Source organism: Tamandua tetradactyla, chromosome 7 (assembly GCF_023851605.1).
Source record: "Tamandua tetradactyla isolate mTamTet1 chromosome 7, mTamTet1.pri, whole genome shotgun sequence".
NCBI classification, from domain to species: domain Eukaryota; kingdom Metazoa; phylum Chordata; class Mammalia; order Pilosa; family Myrmecophagidae; genus Tamandua; species Tamandua tetradactyla.
In genome coordinates, this window is record NC_135333.1 from 122,673,705 (window position 1) to 122,696,283 (window position 22,579).

Genomic DNA, 22,579 nt, shown 5'->3' on the forward strand with positions numbered 1-22,579 from the left:
TCTTTGGATACAGCTGTAGGGTTTCTCAGGCTTCAACTGCCCCAGGCATAGGCAGAATTAAGCTTGTTTGAGTCTGGAGTCAGTGCCTTTCCCTGGAGAGGGGTGGGGCCCAGCTCAGGTGGATTCCCTCCCTCAAGGAATTCAGACACCAGGATTTGGAAAATTGAAGCGATTAAAGCCAGCCTGCAACCTCTCCTCTGTCTCCACCACACCCCCAGCAGGGAGAGTCTGCTGAAGTTAAAGGTACAAGATCACCTATGCTGATGGGACCTGCAAGCAGACAAGCGCCACATACTGGGCAGGATAAGAAAAACACAGAGTCCAGAGGCTTCATAGGAAAGCCTTTCAATCTGCTGGGTCTTACACTCAGGGAAAACTGACAAAGCTGACTCTTTCCTCCTGACAGGAGGCCAGTTTGGTCTGGGAAAATCTGAATGGGGTCTATAAAACCTAAGTAGACCCTCCTAAAGGGGGGCGGGGGGAGGCACCATACAGGCAGGGCAAGAAACAAGAAAACAAGAACTGAAAAATTCTGATTTGTTACACAAAACCTAAGCTAGAAGTCCAGAAGAAGCTGAACTGAATGTCAAAGAACAGATAGACAAAAAGTCATGCAGCAAGAAAATCCTAGGTGAAAAAAGTGAAAACCACCTCCAGAATAAGCTAATTAAGGCAATTAAATGCCTAGATGCCAGCAAAAATTAACAAATCATACTAGGAAAATTGAAGATATGGCCCAGTCAAAGGAACAAACCAACAATTCAAATGAGATACAGGAGTTGAAACAATTCAGGATGTCCAAACAGACATGGAAAACCTCATCAAAAATCAAATCAATGAATTGAGGGAGGATATAAAGAAGGCAAGGAACAAACAAAAAGAAGAAATTGAAAGTGTGAAAAAAACAAATCACAGAACTTATGGGAATGAAAGGCACAGCAGAAGAGATGAAAAAAAAACAATGGAAACCTACAATGTCAGATTTCAAGAGGCAGAAGATAGGATTAGTGAACTGGAGGATGGAACATCTGAAATCCAACAAGCAAAAGAAAATACAGGAAAAGAATGGAAAAATATGAGTAAGGACTCAGGGAATTGAATGACAATATGAAGTGCACGAATATACATGTTGTGGGTGTCCCAGAAGGAAAAAGGAGGATAAAAATGAATGAAGGAAATGATCACTGAAAATTTCCCAACTCTTAAGAAAGACTTAAAATTCAGATCCAAGAAGTGCAGCATATTCCAGACAGAATAGATCCAAATCAATGTACTCCAAGATACTTACTAATCAGAATGTCAGATGTCAAAGACAAAAAAATTTTCAGACAAAAAAATCACTGAGAGAATTTGTGACCAAGAGACCAGCTCTGCAAAAAATACTAAAGGGAGCTCTAGAGGCAGATGTGAAAAGACAGGAGAGAGAGAGGTGTGGAGAAGAGTGTAGAAATGAAGACTATCAGTAAAGGTAAAAAGAAGAAAAATTAGATATGACATGTAAAATCCAAAAGGCAAAATGGTAGAAGAAAGTACTGCCCACACAGTAATAATATTAAATGTTAATAGATTAAACTCCCCAATCAGAAGACATAGACTGACAGAATGGATTAAAAAACAGGACCCATCTACATGCTGTCTACAGGAAATGCATCTTAGACCCAAGGATGAACATAGGTTGAAAGTGAAAGCTTGGGAAAAGATATTTCATGCAAATAACAATCAGAAAAGAGCAGGAGTAGCTATACTAATATCCAACAAGTTAGACTTCAAATGTAAAACAGTTAAGAGACAAAGAAGGACACTATATATTAATAAAAGGAACAATTCAACAAGAAGACATAACAATCATAAATATTTATGCACCAAGCCAGAATGCTCCAAAATACATGAGGCAAACACTGAAAAGAGAAATAGATACATCTACCATAATAGTTGGAGACTTCAATTCTGCACTCTCATCAATGGACAGAACATCTAGACGGAGGATCAATAAAGAAACAGAGAATTTGAATAATACAATAAATCCGCTAGACTTAACAGACATTTATAGAACATTACACCCAACAATAGTAGGATATACCTTTTCCTCAAGTGCTCATGGATCATTCTCAAGGATCTACTATATGCTGGGTCACAAAGCAAATCTGGATAAATTTAAAAAGATTGAAATCATACAAAACACTTTCTCAGATCATAAAGGAATGAAGTTGGAAATCAATAATAGGCAGAGTGCCAGAAAATTCACAAATATATGTAGGCTCACCAACATACTCTTAAACAACCAGTGGGCCAAGGAAGAAATTACCAGAGAAATCAGTAAATATCTTGAGGCAAATGAAAATGAAAACACAACATATCAAAATTTATGGGATGCAGCAATGGCAGTGCTAGGAGGGAAATTTATTGCCCTAAATGCCTATATCAAAAAAGAAGAAAGAGCAAAAATCAAGGAATTAACTATCCACTTGGAAGAACTAGAGAAAGAACAGCAAACTAACCCCAAAGCAAGCAAAAGGAAAGAAATAATGAAGTTTAGAGCAGAAATAAATGAAATTGAGAACATGAAAACAATTGAGAAAATCAACAAAACCAGAAGTTGGTTCTATGAGAAAATCAACAGGATTGATGGACCCTTAGTGAGGTTGACAAAAAGAAGAAGAGAGAGGATGCAAATAAATAGGATCAAAAATGGAAGAGGAGCCATAACCACGGACACCACAGAAATAAAGGAAGTAATGGGAGGATACTATGAAAAACTTTATGCTAATAAATCCGACAATATAGATGAAATGGACAAATTCCTAGAAAGACATGAACAACCAACATTGACTCCAGAAGAAACAGATGACCTCAACAAACCAATCACAAGTAAAGAAATTGAATCAGTCATTAAGAGGCTCCACAAAACAGAAAAGCCCAGGACCAGATGGCTTCACATGTGAATTCTACCAAACACTCAAGAAAGAATTAGTACCAATCTTGCTCAAACTCTTCAAAAAACTTGAAGAGGAGGGAAAGCTACCTAACTCATTCTATGAAGCCAACATCACCCTCATACCAAAGCCAGACAAAGATATTATGAGAAAAGAAAACTATAGACCAATCTCTCTAATGAATATAGATGCAAAAATCCTCAACAAAATTCTTGCAAACTGAATCCAACAGCACTTAAAACAATTATACACCATGATCAAGTAGGAATCATCCCAGGTCAGCAACGATGGTTCAACGTAAGAAAATCAATTAATATAGTACACCATATCAACAAATCAAAGCAGAAAATCCACATAATCATCTTGATTGATGCAGAAAAGGCATTTGACAAAATTCAACATCCTTGCTTGTTGAAAACACTTCAAAGGATAGGAATACAAGAGAACTTCCTCAACATGATAAAGGGAATATATGAAAAACCCACAGCTAACATAATCCTCAATGGGGAAAAACTGAAAACTCTGTTCAGTGGAACAAGACAAGAATGACCACTATCACCATTGTTATGCAACATTGTGTTGGAAGTTCTAACCGGAGCAATTTGACAAGAAAAAGAAATACAAGGCATCAAAATTGAAAGGAAGAAGTAAAACTCTCACTCTTTGCAGATGATATGATATTATATGTAGAAAACTCCAAAAAAAACCACAGCAAAACTACTAGAGATAATAAATGAGTACAGCAAAGTGGCAGGTTACAAGATCAACACTCAAAAATCTGTAATGTTTCTATACACTTAGTAATGAACAATCTGAGGGGAAAATCAAGAAAAAATATTCCATTTACAATTGCAACCAAAAGAATAAAATTTTTAGGAATAAACTTAACTAAAGATACAAAATACCTATACAAAGAAAACTACAAGAAATTGTTAAAAGAAATCACAGAAGAGTAAATAAATGGTAGGGCATACTGTGTTCATGGATTAGAAGACTAAATATAGGTAAGATCTCAATTCTACCCAAACTGATTTACAGATTCAATGCAATACCAATTAAATCCCAAAAACTTACTTTTCAAAAATACAAAAACCAAAAAACAAATTTATCTGGAAGGGCAGGGTGCCCTGAACAGCTAAAAGTATCCTGAGAAAGGAAAATGAAGTCAGAAGTCTCACGCTACCTGACTTTAAGGTGTGTTATGAAGCTATAGTCATCAAAACAGCATGGTACTGGCGAAAAGATAGATATACTGACTAATGGAATCAAATAGAGTGTTCAGATATTGAGCCTCTCATCTATGGGCAATTGATCTTTGATAAGGCAGTCAAGCCAACTCACCTGGGACAGAACAGTCTCTTCAATAAATGGTGCCTAGAGAACTGGATATCCACATGCAAAAGAATGAAAGAGGATCCATATCTCACACCCTATACAAAAGTTAACTCAAAATGGATCAAAGACCTAAACATTAGATCTAAGGCCATAAAACTTTTTAAAGAAAATGCAGGGAAATATCTTATCAATCTTATAATAGGAGACAGTTTCCTAAACCTTATACCCAAAGCACTAGCATTGAAGAAAGAAAGAAAGAAATGGGAACTTCTCAAAATTAAATATTTTTTGTGCATCGAAGAGCTTCATCAAGAAAGTAAAAAGACAGCCTACAAAATGGGAGACAATATTTGGAAATGATATATCAGATAAAGGTCTACTATCCAGAATATATAAAGAGAGTGTTCACCTCAACAACAAAAAGACAGACAACTCAATTACAAAATGGGCAAAAGACATGAACAGACACTTCTCAGAAGAGGAAATACAAATAGCCAAAGGCACATGAAAAGATGGTAAACTTCCCTGGATATTACAGAAATGCAAATCAAAACCACAATGAGATATCATCTCACACCAACCTAATGGCCATTATCAATAAAACAGAAAATGACAAGTGCTGGAGAGGATGTGGAGAAAGAGGCACACTTATCCATTGTTGGTGGAAATGTCAAATGGTACAACCACTGTGGAAGACAGTGTGGCAGTTCCTCAGGAAGCTAGGTATAGAATTGCCACATGATCTAGCAATACCATTGCTAGGTATCTACTCAGAGGACATGAGGGCAAGAACACAAATGGACACTTGCACACCAATGTTTATAGCAGCATTATTTACAATTGCCAAGAGATGGAAACAGCCAAAATGTCCATCAACAGATGAGTGGCTAAGTAATCTGTGGTATATACATACGATGGAATATTATGCAGCTGTAAGACAGAATAAAGTCATGAAGCTTGTAACAACATGGATGGACCTTAAGGACATTATGCTGAGTGAGATGAGCTAGAACCAAAAGGAAAAATATTGTACGGCCTCACTGATACGAGGTGACATTAGCGAATGAACTTGGAGAATTTCAGTTGGTAACAGAGACCATCAGGAGACAGAAATAGGGTAAGATATTGGGTAATTGGAGCTGAAGGGATACAGATTGTGCAACAGGACTGATTATAAAAATTCAGAAATGAATAGCACAATACATACCTAACTGTAATGCAATAATGTTAGAACACTGAATGAAGCTGAATGTGAGAATGATAGAGGGAGGAGGCCTGGGGGCACAAAGGAAATCAGAAGGAAAGATATTCAATAAAGACTGAGACTGAGATATTATAATCTAGGAATGCCTAGAGCGTATAATAATAGTGACTAAATGTGCAAATTAAAAAATGTTTCTGCATGAGGAAGAACAAAGGAATGTCAATAATGCAGGGTGTTGAAAATAGATGATAACTAATATTTTAAAACTTTAATGTATGTGTGAAACAAGCAAAAAATGTTTACTTGGTACAAAATTTATATTTTGACTAGTGCATTTCCTAATATAACTTATGTGGACAGCTTAATCAAACACCATAGTACTTGGAACCTTGCGTAGGGCATGACATTTTATAGGTTTGTCCAGAGTGATGCCCATATAAATCCCAGAGCAATCTGAACAGTGAATAGGGAAGTATTTGCAGAGTCCCCTGGGGGAAAGGTCAGAAAGGGGGAATATTCAACTTCCCCAAGTGGAGAATTCTTGATATTCTCACAGGCAGTGTGGACAGTCAAAGCAATAGGCCGAGCCTCCAGTCTTGGGGTTTGTTCATATGAAACTTAACCCCGCAAAGAATAGGCTAACCCTACTTAAAATTAGGCCCAAGAGTCACCCCCAAGAGAACCTCTTCTGTTGCTCAGATGTGGCCTCTCTCTCTCCAGCCAACATAACAAGCAAACTCACTGCCCTCCCCCCATCTACATGAGACATGACTCCCAGGGGGTGGACCTTCCTGGCAACATGGGACAGAAATCCTAGAATGAGCTGAGACTCAGCATCAAGTGATTGAGAAAACCCCTAGAATGAGCTGAGACTCAGCATCAAGAGATTGAGAAAACCCCTAGAATGAGCTGAGACTCAGCATCAAGAGATTGAGAAAACCCCTAGAATGAGCTGAGACTCAGCATCAAGAGATTGAGAAAACCTTCTCGACCAAAAGGGGGAAGAGCGAAATGAGACGAAATAAAATGTCAATGGCTGAGGATAACAGAGTCGGGGGTTATCCTGGAGGTTAGTCTTACACATTAAATAGATATCCGTTGTTAGTCAAGATGTAATGGAGAGGCTGGAGCGAACTGTCTGAAAATGTAGAGCTGTGTTCCAGTAGCCATGTTTCTTGAAGATGATTATATAATGATAAAGCTTTCACAAAGTGACTGTGTGATTGTGAAAACTTTGCGTCTGATGCTCCTTTTATCTACCTTATCAACAGACGAGTAAAACATATGGAATAAAAATAAATAATAGGGGAAACAAATGTTAAAATAAATTTAGATTGAAATGCTAGTGATCAATGAAAGGGAAGAGTAAGGGGTATGGTATGTATGAGTTTTTTTCTGTTGTCTTTTTACTTCTTTTTTCTGAATTGATGCAAATGTTCTAAGAAATGATCATGATGATGAATATGCAACTATGTGATGATATTGTGAATTACTGATTATATATGTAAAATGGAATGATCATAAGTTAATGTTTGTGTTTGTTGCTATATATTTTTAATTTAAAAATTAATTTTAAAAAAGCTGTGGTATAGACATATGATAGAACATTATGCAGGTATAAGACAGAATAAGTCATGAAGTATGTAACAGCATGGATGGACCTTAAGGGCATTATGCTGAGTGAGATCAGCCAGAAAAAAAAAGGAAAAATACTGTATGGTCTCACAGATATGAACTAACATTAATGAATGAACTTGGAGAATTTCAGTTAAGAATAGAGACCATCAGGAGATAGAAATAGGGTAGATATTGGGTAATTGGAGTTGAAGGAATACAGATTATGCAACACGACTGATTGCAAAAATTCAGAAATGGATAGCACAATATTACCTAACTATAATACAATAACGTTAGAACACTGAAGGAAGCTGAATGTGAGAATGATAGAGGGAGGAGGCCTGGGGCACAAAGGAAATCAGAAGGAAAGATATACAATGAAGACTGAGATGATATAATCTAGGAATGCCTAGAGTGTATAACAATAATGACTAAATGTACAAATTTTAAAATGTTTTTGCATGAGGAAGAACAAAGAAATGTCAGTACTGCAGGGTGTTTGAAATAGATGGTAATCAATATATTAAAACTTTAATTTATGTGTGAGACTAAAGCAAAAAATGTTAATTTGGTACAAAATTTATATTTCAAAAAAAAAATTTACATTTCAACTAGTGCATTTCCTAATATAACTTACGTGGACAGCTTAATTAAACACCATAAGTGCATGGAACCTTGAGTAGGGCATGAGATTTTGTAGGTTTGTCCAGAGTGATGCCCCTATAAATCCTAGAGTGATTTGAACAGTGAATAAAAAAGTATTTGCAAAGTCCCTTGGGGGAATGGTGAGAACAGGGGAAAATTCAACTTCCCAAGTGGAGAATTCTTGATGTTCTCACAAGCAGTGGGAACAACCAAAGCAATAGGCTAAGCCCCTAATTTTGGGGTTTGTTCATATGAAACTTAACTCCACAAAGGATAGGCTAAGCCTTCTTAAAATTAGGACTGAGAGTCAACGAGAATCTCTTCTGTTGCTCAGATGTGGCCTCTCTCTCTCAGCCAACACAACAAGTAAACTCACCACCTTCCCCCTCTCTACTTGCGACATGACTCCCAGGGGTGTGGACCTTCCTAGGAACGTGAGACAGAAATCCTAGAATGAGCTGGAACTCAGCACCAAGGGATTGAGAAAACCTCTCAACCAAAAGGGGGAAGAGAGAAATGAGACAAAATAAAGTATCAATGACTGAGAGATTCCAAACAGAATCAAGAGGTTATACTGGAGGCTATTCTTACACATTAATAGAGATCACCTTTTTAGTTAAGGTATAATGGAGAGGCTGGAGGGAACTGCCTGAAAATGTAGAGCTGTGTTCCAGTAGCCATGTTTCTTGAAGATGATCATATAATGAAATAGCTTTTGTAATGTGACTGTGTGATTGTGAAAACCTTATGTCTGATGCTCCTTTTATCTACCTTATGTATAGATGAGTAAAATAAATGGATTAAAATAAATAAATAATAGGGGAAACAAATGTTAAAATAAATTTAGTAGATTGAAATGCTAGTGATCAAAGAAAGGAAGGGGTAAGGGATATGGTATGCATGAATTTTTTTCAGTTTTCTTTTTATTTCTTTTTCTGAATTGATGCAAATGTTCTAAGAAATTATCATGATGATGAATATACAACTATGTGATGATATTGTGAATTACTGATTATATATGTAGAATGGAATGATCATATGGTAAGAATGTGTTTGTATGTTGGTATGTTTAATAAATAAAATAAATTTTAAAAAAAAAGGAACAAAGTCGTGAGACATGTAACCATGTGAATGAACCTGTGGGACATTTGGTGGGGCAAAGTAAGCCAGAAACTGAAGAACAATTATTGGATGGTTTCCTTTAGAATATGCTTATAAGTAAACAGGGGCCTAGATTGTAAGCTCTTATAGCAGACACATTTAGTCCAGAGTGGTAATTATTATTTCTGGATTTTGAGAGTCCATTTTATATATCTATAACCAGGTATTTAGCGATAAGAACAAAGCTTATCAGGTCCAGAATAAGGTAATTCAGAGCACAGGAGTAAGGAAGACATTGCCTATATTTTAAAACCACACCTACTCTTTGAGACCAAAGGAAGAAAGGTTTATTTTGTTTGGAACCTAAATTTTCTGTAGCACATAATCTTACTCAATCTGTCTGGATAGCTCATTTGAACAAATGAAACACAGTGAGCCCAGAACACAAATGAGGGCAAGGTCCCTTAACAGATGGGAGAAAAAATATGGAACTACTAAACTTTACCATCAGGGAATCCCCTGATACTGTGTCAAACATTAGGGACATCCAAATCCATAGGCCAAGCCCTTGATCATGAGACTTGCTCTTGTGAAGCTTATATAGGTAGTGGAGAAGCTTAGCCTACCTATAGGCATGCCTAAGAGTTACTTCTGGAGGACCTCTTTTGTTGCTCAAACGTGGCCTCACTCTCTCTAAGCTCTGCAAGTGAAATCATTGCCCTCCCCACTATGTGGGACATGACATCCAGGGATGAAAGTCTCCATGGCAGCACGGGAGATGACTCCCAGGGATGAGTCCAGCCCTAGTACTGTGGGATACACAATTCCATCCCAACCGGAAGGGGGAAAAGAAACATAACTAATAAAGTGTCAGTGGCTGGGAAAGTTCAAATAAAGTCAAGTGGCTACTCTGGAGGTCACTCCTACACAAGCTTCAGTTAGACGTTGCTACCTATCATAACTTGCCAAACCCCAACCAAAACCATTCCAGTCAGTCCTAAAGAACACATAGGGCAATATATAAGATTCTACAAAGGTTTTGTGCACAAGGGTAACTTTCCAAAAATATACAACCTCCAGATCTGTCCCTGGACCAGACAAGTCCTGAAACCTAGAGGGCCAGCCTCTCCAGAACATCAGCTAGTTCCATCTCCCTACCCCATGTTAGTGACAGACCCTCCCAACATGAAAAAGTTAGAATGGCCAAAGACCAAATACCTCTAAAGAGTGGGATAGAAAGATCAAAGGTGATGGTGGAGTTATACAGAGAAGGTAAGGTTTAATAAACGAATATGATTGCTGAATCATTGAACTTATTTCTTTTAGTCTCCAGTGTCTTAGAGCAGCTAGAAGTAAAAACCTAAAATTGTGGAATTGTAACCCATACCAAATTCTGAAATCTGTTTTACAACAAATTGTTGTGCTGCCCTTAGAAATTTATTGCTTTTTTTTTGTATATATGTTATTTCTCACAAAAAAAGAAAAAAATATCAATTGTGATGACAAAAAATATATATACTTATTCCTTCTAGCCTCCAATGTTCTGGAGCAGCTAGAAGGAAAAATCTGAGAGGATGGTATGGTAGCCCATGACAAACGCTGGGATCTGTCCTGTAACTACTTGTTGTAGAGTGCTCTGAAAATTACTGTTTTTTTCTTTCTTTGCTTTTTATATGCTATATTACATAACAACAAAGGAAGCCTTAGCCTCCAGCACCTCAGAGCTGCTAGAAATAAGAACCTAAAATTGTGGAATCGTAAACCATACCAAACTCTGAAATCCGTTCTACAACTAATGTATTTTGAAATTTATTGCTTTTATGTATACATGTTATTCAACAGAGAAGATAGGATTTAGCAAATGAGTATACTGCAGAATCTTTATATTGATATTTCTGTTGGACTCCAGTGTCTTGGAGCAGCTAGAAGAAAAAATAACAAATTGTAGAATGTAACCAAACGTTAAAATCTGTTCTATAACTACTTGTTAAAATGTACTTGGAAATTTATTGCTTTTTTGTATACATGTTATAGTTCACAATTTTAAAAAAGGGGGAGGATGCCTTCATGGTGGTTCAGTGGTAGAATGCTCACCTGCCATCTGGGAGACCCAAAAATAGAAGTATACACACGCGCGCGCGCACACACACTGGCCAATCCAGGGTCCTTAGTTGCCTCCTGTCACACTTTCAGGAAAGTGGGGAAGCTGAGGGCCCAGAGGTATGGCAGTGGAGCACCCTTCCAGGTAGATAATCACAAAGCTGGCCCAACTGCTTCCGCAACCTGAGCCTCCTTCAAATGGCCTCTAAGTCTAGACTCCTTGACTCTAGTACTCCCCCCGCCCTTCCATCCTTGAGATTCACCCCTACAACCAAGCCCAAATACCCCCCTAACCTATGTTCTCACCACAGTCTAGTTAAATCAGATCACACTACTCCAAGGCTTTGCCTACCAGGGTCCTTCTGGAAGACCCAAACCCCACCCACCCCATCCCTCCACATCCAAATCCTGCCAGTCATCCTGGAAGGGGTGGAGCCCTGAGAACCTACCAATTTGCTCAATGAATCCATTTAAAGAACAAAACTATTTGAAACAAATACAATAAAGGGAGGCAAAACTACTCGAAGGGATAGACTTAATGAATCATCTATGATAAACTGTGATTTTAGTTATTAGAACTTTAAAAAACTTCAGTGTTTTGACATTATGAAAGCCAAGAGGTTTCCTTACACAAATTGACTTTTTGTCCTAAAAGAGTTTAAAAGAACAAACTAGGCCTCAAAGGTGACTAAAACTATTCTATCCTCTATAAAATGTAAAATTTATGTTTTATATAAATGTATGGAGAATTGATTGCTGGGCTAACTAACTGGAATGAGCACCTGGCAGATGTGTGAGGCCCCGTGCGATGAGCAGCTCCTCCCGTGAGCTGCGATGTGGACTGTCCTGTCCACCTGTCCTAGGTATTTGACCATATACCTCTTGGCATGCCACCTCCTTGGAAACACCACCCTGAAGCTCCATGCTCCCCAAGGCATCCTCCATCATATCACCACATACCCCCCCATTCTGGCAGCCACTACATTGGCCCTGCCCTCACCAGGGTGATATTTTTCTTCTTCTCAGCAGAAGACACTGGCCACCAGGATGTGCTGGGCTCCAGCTGCTCAGGAGGGCCCTGCTGCTCTGTCTGCCCCAGCTCCCGCCGCCTCCTATCTCTGCTGTCCACATCCTGGATGTGAAAAGGGAGAACCCAGTAAGCGTCCCTCTAAAGCCATCCATCCAGAGATCTCACCTCCTCCCTACCACCTTCCTCCAGGCTACCACCCACCCACATACTCGCCCTGACTCCCCTGACACCATTCCCAAAGTCTAACCTCCCTCTGCCAAGTTATAGCAACCCCGAACCACCCTGCCCAAGCCTCACCAGGAGAAGGATGTTGGGCCTGGGGGAACAGAGCCCCTTCTGCCCAGGCCCCTGGCCACCCTCCAGCTCCACCCGCATTGGGTACAGCAGCCACTTCCCGTTGGCAATCTCGTGGGGCCACATGATGTTGAGGAAGGCAGAACCCAAGGTTTTGAGTGACTGACCTTGGTTGGAGACCTGTGGACATGAAGGAGTGAGAACAGAGAGAGGTCAGTTTCTGAACAGAACTTAAATGCCCAGAAACGGAGGGGACAAAGTCTGAGGAGAGAACCTCAAGAGGTATAGTTCCAGCAAAGACTCAGGCTTCTAGACCCAACCAGGTACAATTCTCTCCCCACACCAAACCCAAGAAAACCTGGAGGTCTCACTGGGAGGTGTGAGGGAAGACCCTAGCCAAATAGGGGCAGAGTTCTGGGAAAAGACATCAACCTTCCCCTCATGTTCCCAACCCCTAGCTGGACACACACACACCCCCATCCCAGCAGAAAAGCTCCTCTGGGCTCTCATGTCCTCCACAGACCAGGGGGTGAGATGATCAGATGGAGATGACCAGAAGATGGTCAAGTGAGGCTCCAGCTCAAACACCTGCCCATAGCCAGGTCCAGGTCCAGGGCGGAGGCAGAGGCCATGAACTTGCTGGACCACTGTCTTCCACATGTAGAAGAACCCCAGCTCTTGGGACATCTCCTAACCTCTCCTCTGTGCCAAGAAGAGAGGGGCCGTGGAGGGACCACAACTCAAGATGCTTACCGTGACTTCGTACTTGACCTTGCTGCCTACATCCCGCTCAGACCACATGGCACTCTCGCCCCGTACCACACCAGAGAAGAAAAGTTGCTGGGGGGTGGCAGCCCTGGTGTGGAAGGGGTCAAAACAGAAACTGAGGAGGCCTGGGTGTGGCGTAGTGGAGGGTCAGGAGAGAAAAGCCAAGCAAGGCAGAGCTCAGGCCAGGGTCTGGGAGTGGCAATGCCCCACCTCCCCTCCCATGGAGGGGCTCATTTGAGCAGGACTTACCCTGTGATGGACAGTGGCAGCTCAATGAAGACACGGGCTCGAGTAGACACCGGATGCAGTTCCTGTTCACTGATCCTGGTGTGTAGGCAGGGGCAAGTGTGGGCAGTGGGCACAGGCACCACCCCAAAGGGCCTCAGGCAAAGGCAGCATAGTCCGTTCCAGGTGGACACCCATCTGACAGACCCCACCCTATCCTGGCCCCACCAGGCTTACGTAGCCAACAGCAGCTCCACCTCCAGCTCTGTGGTTTCAATGGTGATGCCTGAGGTGCTAAGGATGAGGTAAAAGGTGACCTAGGCCAAGAGTAGGATAAAAATGCAGTCAGAGGGGTCCTGGAGGCTTCAGGAGGGGTAAAGGATTAGAGCGCTGCTCAGAGGGGTGTAAGGGTAGACGTGCCCACCTGGGCACCTCTCTTCATGGGGTTTCCCAGCTCACATTCAACATGAGAGGCATTGTCATTGGACAGGCAGAGCGGCTTCTCCTGGGTGTGGGGAGAAAAGAAGATATCAGTCTGGGCTATTGGAGCCCCCCTAAGACCTCATCCCATCCAGTCTGCCCCAGGTCCTCACCGCAGGGTCCAGGGCCCGGACCCCTGAGTAGTGCAGAGAAGCAGGGAGGGTAACAAGGAGCTGGGCTTCATGGGCGTCATCCCCATCAGCCTGGGGCTGGGCTGGGTTCGAGGGCAGGTTGGTGACCTTCAGCTCCAGGCCAATGACTGGCTGCCCACTCAGTGCAAACAGGGCTGTGGTCCCATCTGTATCCCTGAAGGGTGAAATCCCACTCCCTCTAAGATCTAAATACCTTCCCCTGATACTCCCATTCCCAGGCTCCTTCCCCCAATGCATGTTGCCCTGCCTCCACTCCCTGAGCCTCTCCTCCCATCCCAGGCCCCCCACCTCCAAATCTCCTCACACATCAGTTTAAAATCTTAGCACACAAGAGGGAACACCAGGCTGGGAGGCAGGGGATTTCCATTTTTGTCCCAGCTCCACCACCTACACGGACAAGTCACTTAACCTCTCTAGGTCTCAGTTCTCCATCCACAAAATGTTACTAATAATAACTCCTACCTCACAGGGTTGTGAAGACTAGGCAGCGTGATGCATGAAAACTGAATAACTGAAAGGATGCTGGTCCTTGCCAGAGGAGCCCCCACAGGCCCCGTGACCAGTCCGCAGCCCTCTGAATCAGCAGGTCTTCCCTAGCCTATGCCCTCTCTCTGAAGTTTCAGCCCCTCCCTCCGCCGACTCTTCCTCCTTCCATTCCTTGAACTCTTGCCCTCTCACCCCAACCCTCCTCCCCCTCACATGGGCAGAGGCTGGAACTCGGCATCGCTGATCCGGGCACAGAAACGGGCATGAACCAGCTGCAGGTTGCTCTGGCAGACCTTGTCCTCGCCACAGCCTTGTTTCAGGAAGTGGATCTAGAGGGACATTTGAGCAAAGGAAGGGGTGAATGTGTCACCAAGAGATGTGTTGGGGTGGAGTATCACAGGATTAAACACCCTGTGCTCAACTCTCAGACCTGCCATTTATTAGCTGTGTGATATGGAGCTAGTCACTTAACCTCTCGGAGTTGTGTCTGTATCAGTAATATGATGGCAATATTACCATTCTGTGATAGAGACTAGCAGGCTAGCATGTAGCTGGAGCACATTTCCCCAGCCTTCCTTGTGCAAGGGATGACCACGTGACTGAACACCGAACACCAGACTGTAAAGAGAGATGAGGGGTACCACTTCCAAACCAACTATGAGAACCATGCATGGAACTCCATGCCACGTTCCCTTTTTGCTGAATGGGATGGAGATGATTAAAGGAACTTGGAGGCCACATTTGAAGATGGAAGAGCCCCCATCATCCTGGGCCTTTGAATGGTTGGAAGAAGGACCATGGTCATTTAGATGTCTACTTGTTAAAGCACCTAGAGATATGAGGAATGACTAAGATAAAATCCACGGAAGAGCTCTATAACTTATAAATAGGTTAGTGATAAAGAACCATTATCATTTCCCCTCCCAACCCCCTTTCTTGGGCCATACCAGAACCCAGGCTCACCTCTGCCCGCTGGGTGCTAGGCTGGTGGGCATTGAGGATGGGTGTCACTGGGGGCAGCCCCTGGCCAGGGGCCTGTCGCCGGAGCCGAGAGGTTTGGAGACTGTAGGACAGAGTCACCACAATGGCCCGAAGCTTATCTTTGACATTTTCCTGGGAAAGAAAAGATGGACATGGAGAATGGAACAATCTCCAGACCCCAGCTCTTCCTAAAGCCCCAACCAGACCTAGGATAGATTCTGAAACTTGCAAAGAAGCTTAGGGAGATAAAGGAAAGAGGTGGAGACCTGAGCAAGGAGGAGGGAGAAAGACTGGGGAGGAGACACAGGATTTGGGGATTTGAGGGCCAAATCTGACAATGAAACCTGAAATCTCCATCTCCGCGGAGCACACAACTTAACAGGAGATGCAAGAAGGCAGTGGGTAAGGAGATAAGCCCCGAAGGGAGGTTTCCCAACCTCTACATCTTAGAATGACATGTGAGTGTGTTGTGGAGGAAGAAGCTGAGAGGAATCAAGGAAAAGAGTTGAGGAAATGGCGATGACCCTTGGAGGCCAAGGGCTCAGTGTCCACCTGCAACTGGAACATGGTGTCTCCACAGACTCGGTCATGCTGGTGCTTCAGCCACACGGTGCCCGAGGCCTGGTGCTTGGCGTCATCCACACCACGGTGCAGGAAGGTCACTCGGGGGACCTGGCCCCGGAGCCTCCGGTCTGTGTCCCCGTCCAATAGGTAATCCAGGGCTGTGGCATGTAGGGAGAAAACAGGAGCGATGAGCTGGGGAACTGCTCCAATCTAACCCCATGCCTTTCTCCCCACTTCAGAGTGACCCTCCCTGGAAATCCAATGGGGTGGGATTTGGGACCGGGAACCTCACTCACCCACAATAGGGCTATAGCTGCTGGGGACCGCGATGTAGCTGAAACAGACCTTTAGGTCCACACTGTTGGGGGGACAAAGGGCAGCTCCTGAGCCAGGTGGGCTGATGGGCCAAGACCGCAACCCTCACACTGCTCACTCCTGCCAGCCCCAGCCCCCAGTCCCTAACTGGGGAGGGAAACCTTCCCTAGCCCTCCCCCAGGGTCCCGCCTCACCAGACCGAGTGGCCATCAGCACAGTTGGGTTGTTCTAGGTCTATGGTTCGAGGAGCAATGAAGAGCTCCTGGGAGACATGGAGGACAGGTCTGGCTCTGGGAGAATGCGGGTATAAGAGGCATGGGGAACATTAGAACATGAGGCTGGGAAAGAGGGGGATTGGGAAGATTTCAGCATTAGATTCAGCACTGGAGAGATGGGTGGGAGTTGCAGGGAGGGGCTAATGGCCTCAGGAAGGGAGAAGGCAGAGCAGAAGGAGGGGCTTACCTGAAAAGCACAGCAGTGTCGACCAGGGAGCCCACCAGCAGGTCAGGGTAAAGGTTCTCATCCACGTCCAGACCTCCCGACAGAGAATAGCCAAAGCTCCTTATACCCACGGCCTCACCTTCCAGCACCTGGGGAAACCAGACTGTCAGTCTCCCTCAACTCCATTGCCCCCCAGTCCTCTGCCTCCCAAGCCCTCTATGGCTTATCCGACCCATACCTGGTCCCTCTTTCCAGCTATACTCCCCTCACCTGTGAAGGTTTGAGGACAACCCCCAGGCTGCTCCCATGGTAGATAAAGACTTTCCCTTCCCCATCAAAGGGAGCGCCCACAGCAATATCTGCAGGGCATGGGAGAAAAACAGTCAGACCAGAGGATGGGAGGGGTTGACAAGACCCAAGTCCCAGCTCTCCTGCAGGCCACTCAGTCTCGTCCAATATGTCTTCTATTTTATTGAAAGGTGACTAAGTCCCAAGCACTTTACATCCATCATCATTTATTCTCTAAGCCACTCTCTGCAGATAGAACCAGCTCAAAAAAGTTAAGTAACTTACCCAAGGCCACAAAGCTGGTAAATGATAAAGTGCAGATGAGAGCCTGAGAGCTCAGATTCCTTCTCTCCACAAGCCCTCAGAAGATGACCCCCCACCCCCACCCTGAGCTCTGAGCCACTGCTGCATCCCTTCCCAGCTCCCCACTCCCACCCCCACGGAGCCTCTCTAGCCCCAATCACACCTGGGAAGCCATCTTGGTTGACGTCCCCCAGGACAGCCAGGCTGATCCCAAACATGGAGTCAGGCGAGCCACAGAGCCGGAGAGGGGAGACCCCAGCCCAGTGACCCCCCTGGTTCAGGTACACATACACGGCACCCCCCAGCTCTTCTTGGCGCTCAAAGAAGAAGGGGGCACCCACCACCAGGTCTGGCCAGCTATGGAAAGAAGGAGATGTTAGTGTGATACCCTCCATGGCCAGGGGTGTCAGAGGGCGTTAACAGAGGCCCCTCATCCCTCCTGGTCCCAGCCTCCCTCAGGCTCCACTCCTCTGGGCCCCTCTCACCCATCATTGTTGAGATCGGCCACGGCCAGCGAGTAGCCAAAGCCAGAGGTCAGGCGCTCCCCAGACAGAACGACTTCGGGCACCAAACGACTGGCGCTGTCTTTACGCAGAATGACCACAGCACCCTTGTGGTTGGCACGGGGCGCTCCTGCCACAAAGCTCAGCTCCTCTGCACGCACCAGCCCCTTCCCCGAGTCAATGGAGAAACCTGGGTGGCAGGTGACTTACTGAATACTCCCTACAATACTCAGAAGCCAGGGTGCATCACAGCTCCCCCAACCCTCACCCTTTCCCGGGGTTGGAGCCAAAAGGTAGCCCCCCCATCCCAAGCTATCACCACCATCACGGAAAGCCCTCCCACAACTACCAGGTCCAGAGACTGGAGCTTGGTACAAGAAGAGCAGTGAGGTCAACCTCAGGGACTGGGGAGGAGAGAGAAAGGCAGTGGCCGAGAAGTCAAGATGACTGGGCAAGATGAGGTTGAGCACAATGGCAGGAGCTGAGGCAGAGGCACCACCCACACCCATTCCCAGGGAACCGAGGAGAGGGCTTGGCTCCTCTCCCACTCCACACCCTAGGAGGCTCCAATCCCATCCAATGCACCTTCTTTGTGCATGCCCCCACCACCCTGGCAGGGAAAGAAAGCTTTTTACATGGCAGGTGTGTGGAGGGGGAGGACACACGGGAAGACAAGGGGGGCAGTGGGGAAGAGCTTGATTCACCCAAACATCTCCCAGGTCTCGTTTCCTCCTCCTCTATAGAAGGGATGCAGATGGGACAATGAGAAAAACTTACCGACAAGGCTGGACCTCTCTCCAGTATGTGCCCATCCCTCAGAGAAAAGTCCCCTGCAGGTCTAACCTCCTTCCTTCCTAGTAGAGCCTCAGCCATGTCCCTCTCAGTCCATCTGCATCTTCCTCCATAGAGACCCTTTGCTCACAGTCCCTGAGGCTATCACTCCTCTCAGGCCAAGTCACTGGGCAGCTCTTCTCTGCCCTTTGGGCGCAACATGTGCTTCCCTGGACGTGTATGTCGGGTGGGGAGTGGTGGGTGGAGGGAGGGTGGGCAGGAAAGGATGTTTTCCCTGGGGGAGGAGGGAGGCCAGGGCTAAGTGCCCAGGGCCCAGGAGGACGTGGAGGGCAGCTTACAAACCTAAGTAGCTATTCAGGGCCAAGTCTCCAGCTGGTCCTGGGAGCCGGTCAGCAGGGTCCAAAGTTTTATACACCAGCTGGTCGGGGTCTGAACTATCAATGTTGGTCACAAAAAGCAACCCTGCGGGGGATGGGAAGGGGGGGAGACAGCAGGGAGGGGACATCCAGAGGAGGAACCACAGAGCGGGGAAACAGAGCAGGACAAAAAAGGCCAGAAGAAGATGGAGGAGGAAAAGGTGGAGAAAGAAAAGGAGAGAGACAAAGCGGCCACAGACATATGACTCAGAGACAGAAAGACAGAGATGGTGAAAGGCAGAGACAGACACGGAAGGATGGGAGTGTGGAGAGGGAGGGTAAGAGAGAGGAGCAGAGGGTTAGAGTGGCTCTGGGCCAGGAAGGGGTCCCTACCAAAGTAACTGTTGGCAGGGACTGGGATGAGGTGGGGATCCTGCTCCTTCTCACCCCCCGCCTCGTAGGGCCCGTCGTCCAGATGTGCCAGGTCCGCTGAGCCCTGAGCACAGAGCTCCACCCTGGCCGTGCCTGCAAGGACAGACCTGTCAGTGGCCAGGGCAGGGGGCGAGGAGCACCCCTCAGGCCGCACAGAGTTAGACCGGCACCCAGAGGCGCCCCTCCTCTCCTTTCCAGTCCTACCTGCACCCCCTCCCAGTCCAAGTTTCCAGGGACCACCCCCTGACTTGGCATCACACTCACCGAGCAGCTCAGCCAGCGGCAGCGTGCACAGATGGGAATGGGAGTGATGAGAGGAGAGCTGGCATGAAGGAGCATGCAGGCGCCAGCTGGGAAAACAGGCCCAGCCACGCGGGGGACCCATGCCAGCGTGTTGGGGAACACTTGGCCATGCAAAGGAGAGGAGATACTCTCGTTCATGTGTGTGCTTGGGTGATGGGGTGGAGGGCATGGCAGTGGCCCAGGGCTATAGGGCAGGGAACATCTGGTCATGCTTGGCCACGTGCTGCCCCTAATCCAATCTGTGGGGTTAAAAGGAAGTTGGGGTCCCCCCTCCCCTCCCTGAGAAGAGACTCACCCTTCCAGTTATAGGTTCCTGGGGCTCCAAAGAGAAGGTAGTGGCTGTCCGGGGAGAAGGCGGCAGCAGTGCCCTGCTGGCAGAACCCAAATTGTTCATGGCCCTGGGGACGCCCCTCACAGAACTTCCACTCCCCACCATCCAACTCATCACGGATGGCCAGGTCCTGGCTTAGGACAAAGCAGCGGCCAATCACATCGCGCGTCTCCAGGATCTGGTCCACTCGCTGCCGCGCCTCATATCGGTGTGCACAGGTCTGTGGGAGGAAGGATGAGGGAGGTATGCCCCCATGTGCGTCAGGGACCTGCATGAGCCACACGGGCCATCTACAGACATTTGGCATGCTCTGGGACGCACGTGTGCACTCACACACATACACACTCCTACGCCAGCTTCACAGAGGCATCACCACCCAGCCTGGGGTTAGGCAGGCTCTTGCAGAACCCAATATCGCATTTGCACTCACTTCCTTGCCCTCTCAGGAAGAAGTTCTTGTTCCACCTTCTACCTGGGCACCCACAGCACACAGAAAGCAAGCCTTCCTGGTCACATCACATGTGACTATTCCCCAACAAGCCAAGCTTGGAACTATCTCTGGCCCCCTGTAAGTGTCACCACCTCCCTGCAAAGGATTTCCTCCCCTCCCCGCTCTCCAGGTATTACCTACTCTTGAAAGCCTGGCTCAAATCACCCACACCTGCAGGAGGCTTTCGTCTCCACTCCTCTTCTGGACTTGTATAGGCTGGGGGCAGTACTACTCACCTAACATTTACCGTAGTCTGCCCCATCGTGACCTGTATTAGTAAATGTGTGTTTGTGCATGTTTGTGAGAGAAAATACTGAGAGAGCGAAACAGAAAAAGAGAGAGTGAGAATCTCCATAATTATGTCAGAGGCTATTTGAGGCAAGTACCAGGCTTTTCCCTGTCTTTAGATAACCTCTGTCAGTAACTACCACACTCCCTGATGCATAAAAGGTCCTCGGGAACAGTTTGACAGATGGATGGATAGATAGACGGTTAGATGTTTTTACATTTCTAAGAATAGGGACCAAGTCTTACCCTTTCTTGTATCTCCTTGAAGTCCTGGTAATCACAGTATGTACCCAGCCTGTGTACACAAGTCCACTTGTGCATACGCACACCACACATGCACTCACACACACCACCGTGCATGCAATCACAAATGGTACTCACCACAATCTTGCCCCCAGGCCCCTGGCTTTGCACACTGACTCCCAACCACTGGTTCTCCTTGCTCTCTTTTTGCACATCAGCTGGAGGCAGGACACTGAGAATTAGGGGAGGGAAGAGGAGGCCGAGTCCTCTCCTCCCAACCTCATGTGCTCCCCCCCCTCCCGTGCCTGCACAGCCCGCACCTCCCCGGTCGATGTCCACTCTGTAGCAGTCCGTCTCCTCCAGGCTGAGGGGGCATGCGAAGAGGCCTCCTGTACGATTTGCATGCTGCCCGGGCAGAGCCAGGGCCCGGGGAGCACCCACCAGCAGCCTGTATGATGGGCCAGGGCAGGAGTTAGAAGTCAAAGTGCCCCAACCTCCCCAGAGCTGCCCAGGCCCAACCTCTAAGCACCAAGCAGAGTGTCTGAGGATGGAGCAGAAAGGCCAAAAGTCAGTCTTCCTGAGTCCTGGGCAGGAGCAAATTAATACACTTAACCATGCAGTCATCCTGCTGCATATGCACATCTGGATGAGGACCTAACATGCACAGTGGATGCACACACACACTTACACACTTACACACGCACAAACACCCCAACCCAAACAGTCTGGCCGGCGCTGATAGTTTGAAAGAACCGCCTGTTTCCAGCACCTGTTCCCTATCGGCCTTCCCTACTCCCTCCCTGGCCCCATTCCCAAGCCCTGCCCTCCTCCTCCACCCCAGTCCAGCTGAAACCCTGCCAGAAATGCCAAGAATACTGATCAAAGTAACAGGGGCCCAGACCAGCATCATGGGATGACCCAGGGACCAACTTCAGAGGTCAAAGGCCAAGCAGAAGGCTACATGTGCCCTGCTACCCACTGATGAGGGACCCTGCAAAGACCTCCCCCCGCAACCCAATCCTGCAGCTCTGCCAGCCCAGGACTCCTCAGTCAGTCATTCTAGCTGGTATGGAGGTAGGGACAAGTCTCTCGTCCTGTCTCGGGTTCTATCCCCATTCTCCTCCCCCCTCCTGAATCCCTTTGCCCACTCCTCTTCCTTCTCCTCCATATATCTATTATCTTCCCCTTTCCTCTCAAACCCCCCCTCCCCTACCCCCACCCCTATCCAACAACCCTTTCCCAGCTACGCTTTCTTGGCAGAACAATTTTCCACAATCACAGCCAAGGCTTCTTCCCCGGGGGAGGACTGTGCTGGGAATGGAGGCTGCCCATGTCCCTTGGGGCTAGGACTGAAGGAGGGGGCGCAGTAAGGGGATTGACGCCCAGCCGACTATGCAGAGCCTCTCAGAGGCTCACAGGTCGCAGCAGGGCAAGCCTCCAGGCCCTCTCTCAGGCTCTTTTCTTCCATCTCCCCTCCTGTGGGGCGAGGCCCAGGCTGTGGCAGGGGGTATTACAGGCAGGCATCTGCCGGGGCGCTGCGCCAGTTCTGATGGGCAGGGGGAGGGCACAGAGTCGTACT

At 46.4% G+C, this 22,579-nt stretch overlaps 1 protein-coding gene across 3 annotated transcripts in view; it reads right to left on the reverse strand.

The window, feature by feature from the left end:
• ITGA7 (integrin subunit alpha 7) overlaps positions 1-22,579 on the reverse strand; it is a 35,629-nt gene that overhangs the window by 9,480 nt on the left and 3,570 nt on the right. Inside the window, exons 2-22 of one of the 3 annotated variants that reach the window (XM_077110956.1) lie at positions 21,321-21,448; positions 21,139-21,218; positions 19,944-20,199; positions 19,361-19,438; positions 18,900-19,019; positions 17,748-17,955; positions 17,426-17,619; positions 16,942-17,030; positions 16,693-16,820; positions 16,425-16,520; positions 16,212-16,273; positions 15,904-16,073; positions 15,334-15,483; positions 14,584-14,699; positions 13,846-14,038; positions 13,677-13,757; positions 13,490-13,569; positions 13,277-13,351; positions 13,013-13,115; positions 12,263-12,439; positions 11,936-12,067 (exon numbers count right to left, since the gene is read on the reverse strand). In XM_077110956.1, coding sequence (XP_076967071.1) covers positions 11,936-12,067; positions 12,263-12,439; positions 13,013-13,115; positions 13,277-13,351; positions 13,490-13,569; positions 13,677-13,757; positions 13,846-14,038; positions 14,584-14,699; positions 15,334-15,483; positions 15,904-16,073; positions 16,212-16,273; positions 16,425-16,520; positions 16,693-16,820; positions 16,942-17,030; positions 17,426-17,619; positions 17,748-17,955; positions 18,900-19,019; positions 19,361-19,438; positions 19,944-20,199; positions 21,139-21,218; positions 21,321-21,448 — 2,716 coding nt within the window. Of the gene's footprint in view, positions 1-11,935; positions 12,068-12,262; positions 12,440-13,012; positions 13,116-13,276; positions 13,352-13,489; positions 13,570-13,676; positions 13,758-13,845; positions 14,039-14,583; positions 14,700-15,333; positions 15,484-15,903; positions 16,074-16,211; positions 16,274-16,424; positions 16,521-16,692; positions 16,821-16,941; positions 17,031-17,425; positions 17,620-17,747; positions 17,956-18,899; positions 19,020-19,306; positions 19,439-19,943; positions 20,200-21,138; positions 21,219-21,320; positions 21,449-22,579 lie in introns of all 3 variants that reach the window. The other 2 variants (XM_077110958.1, XM_077110957.1) reach the window with 2 other exon arrangements.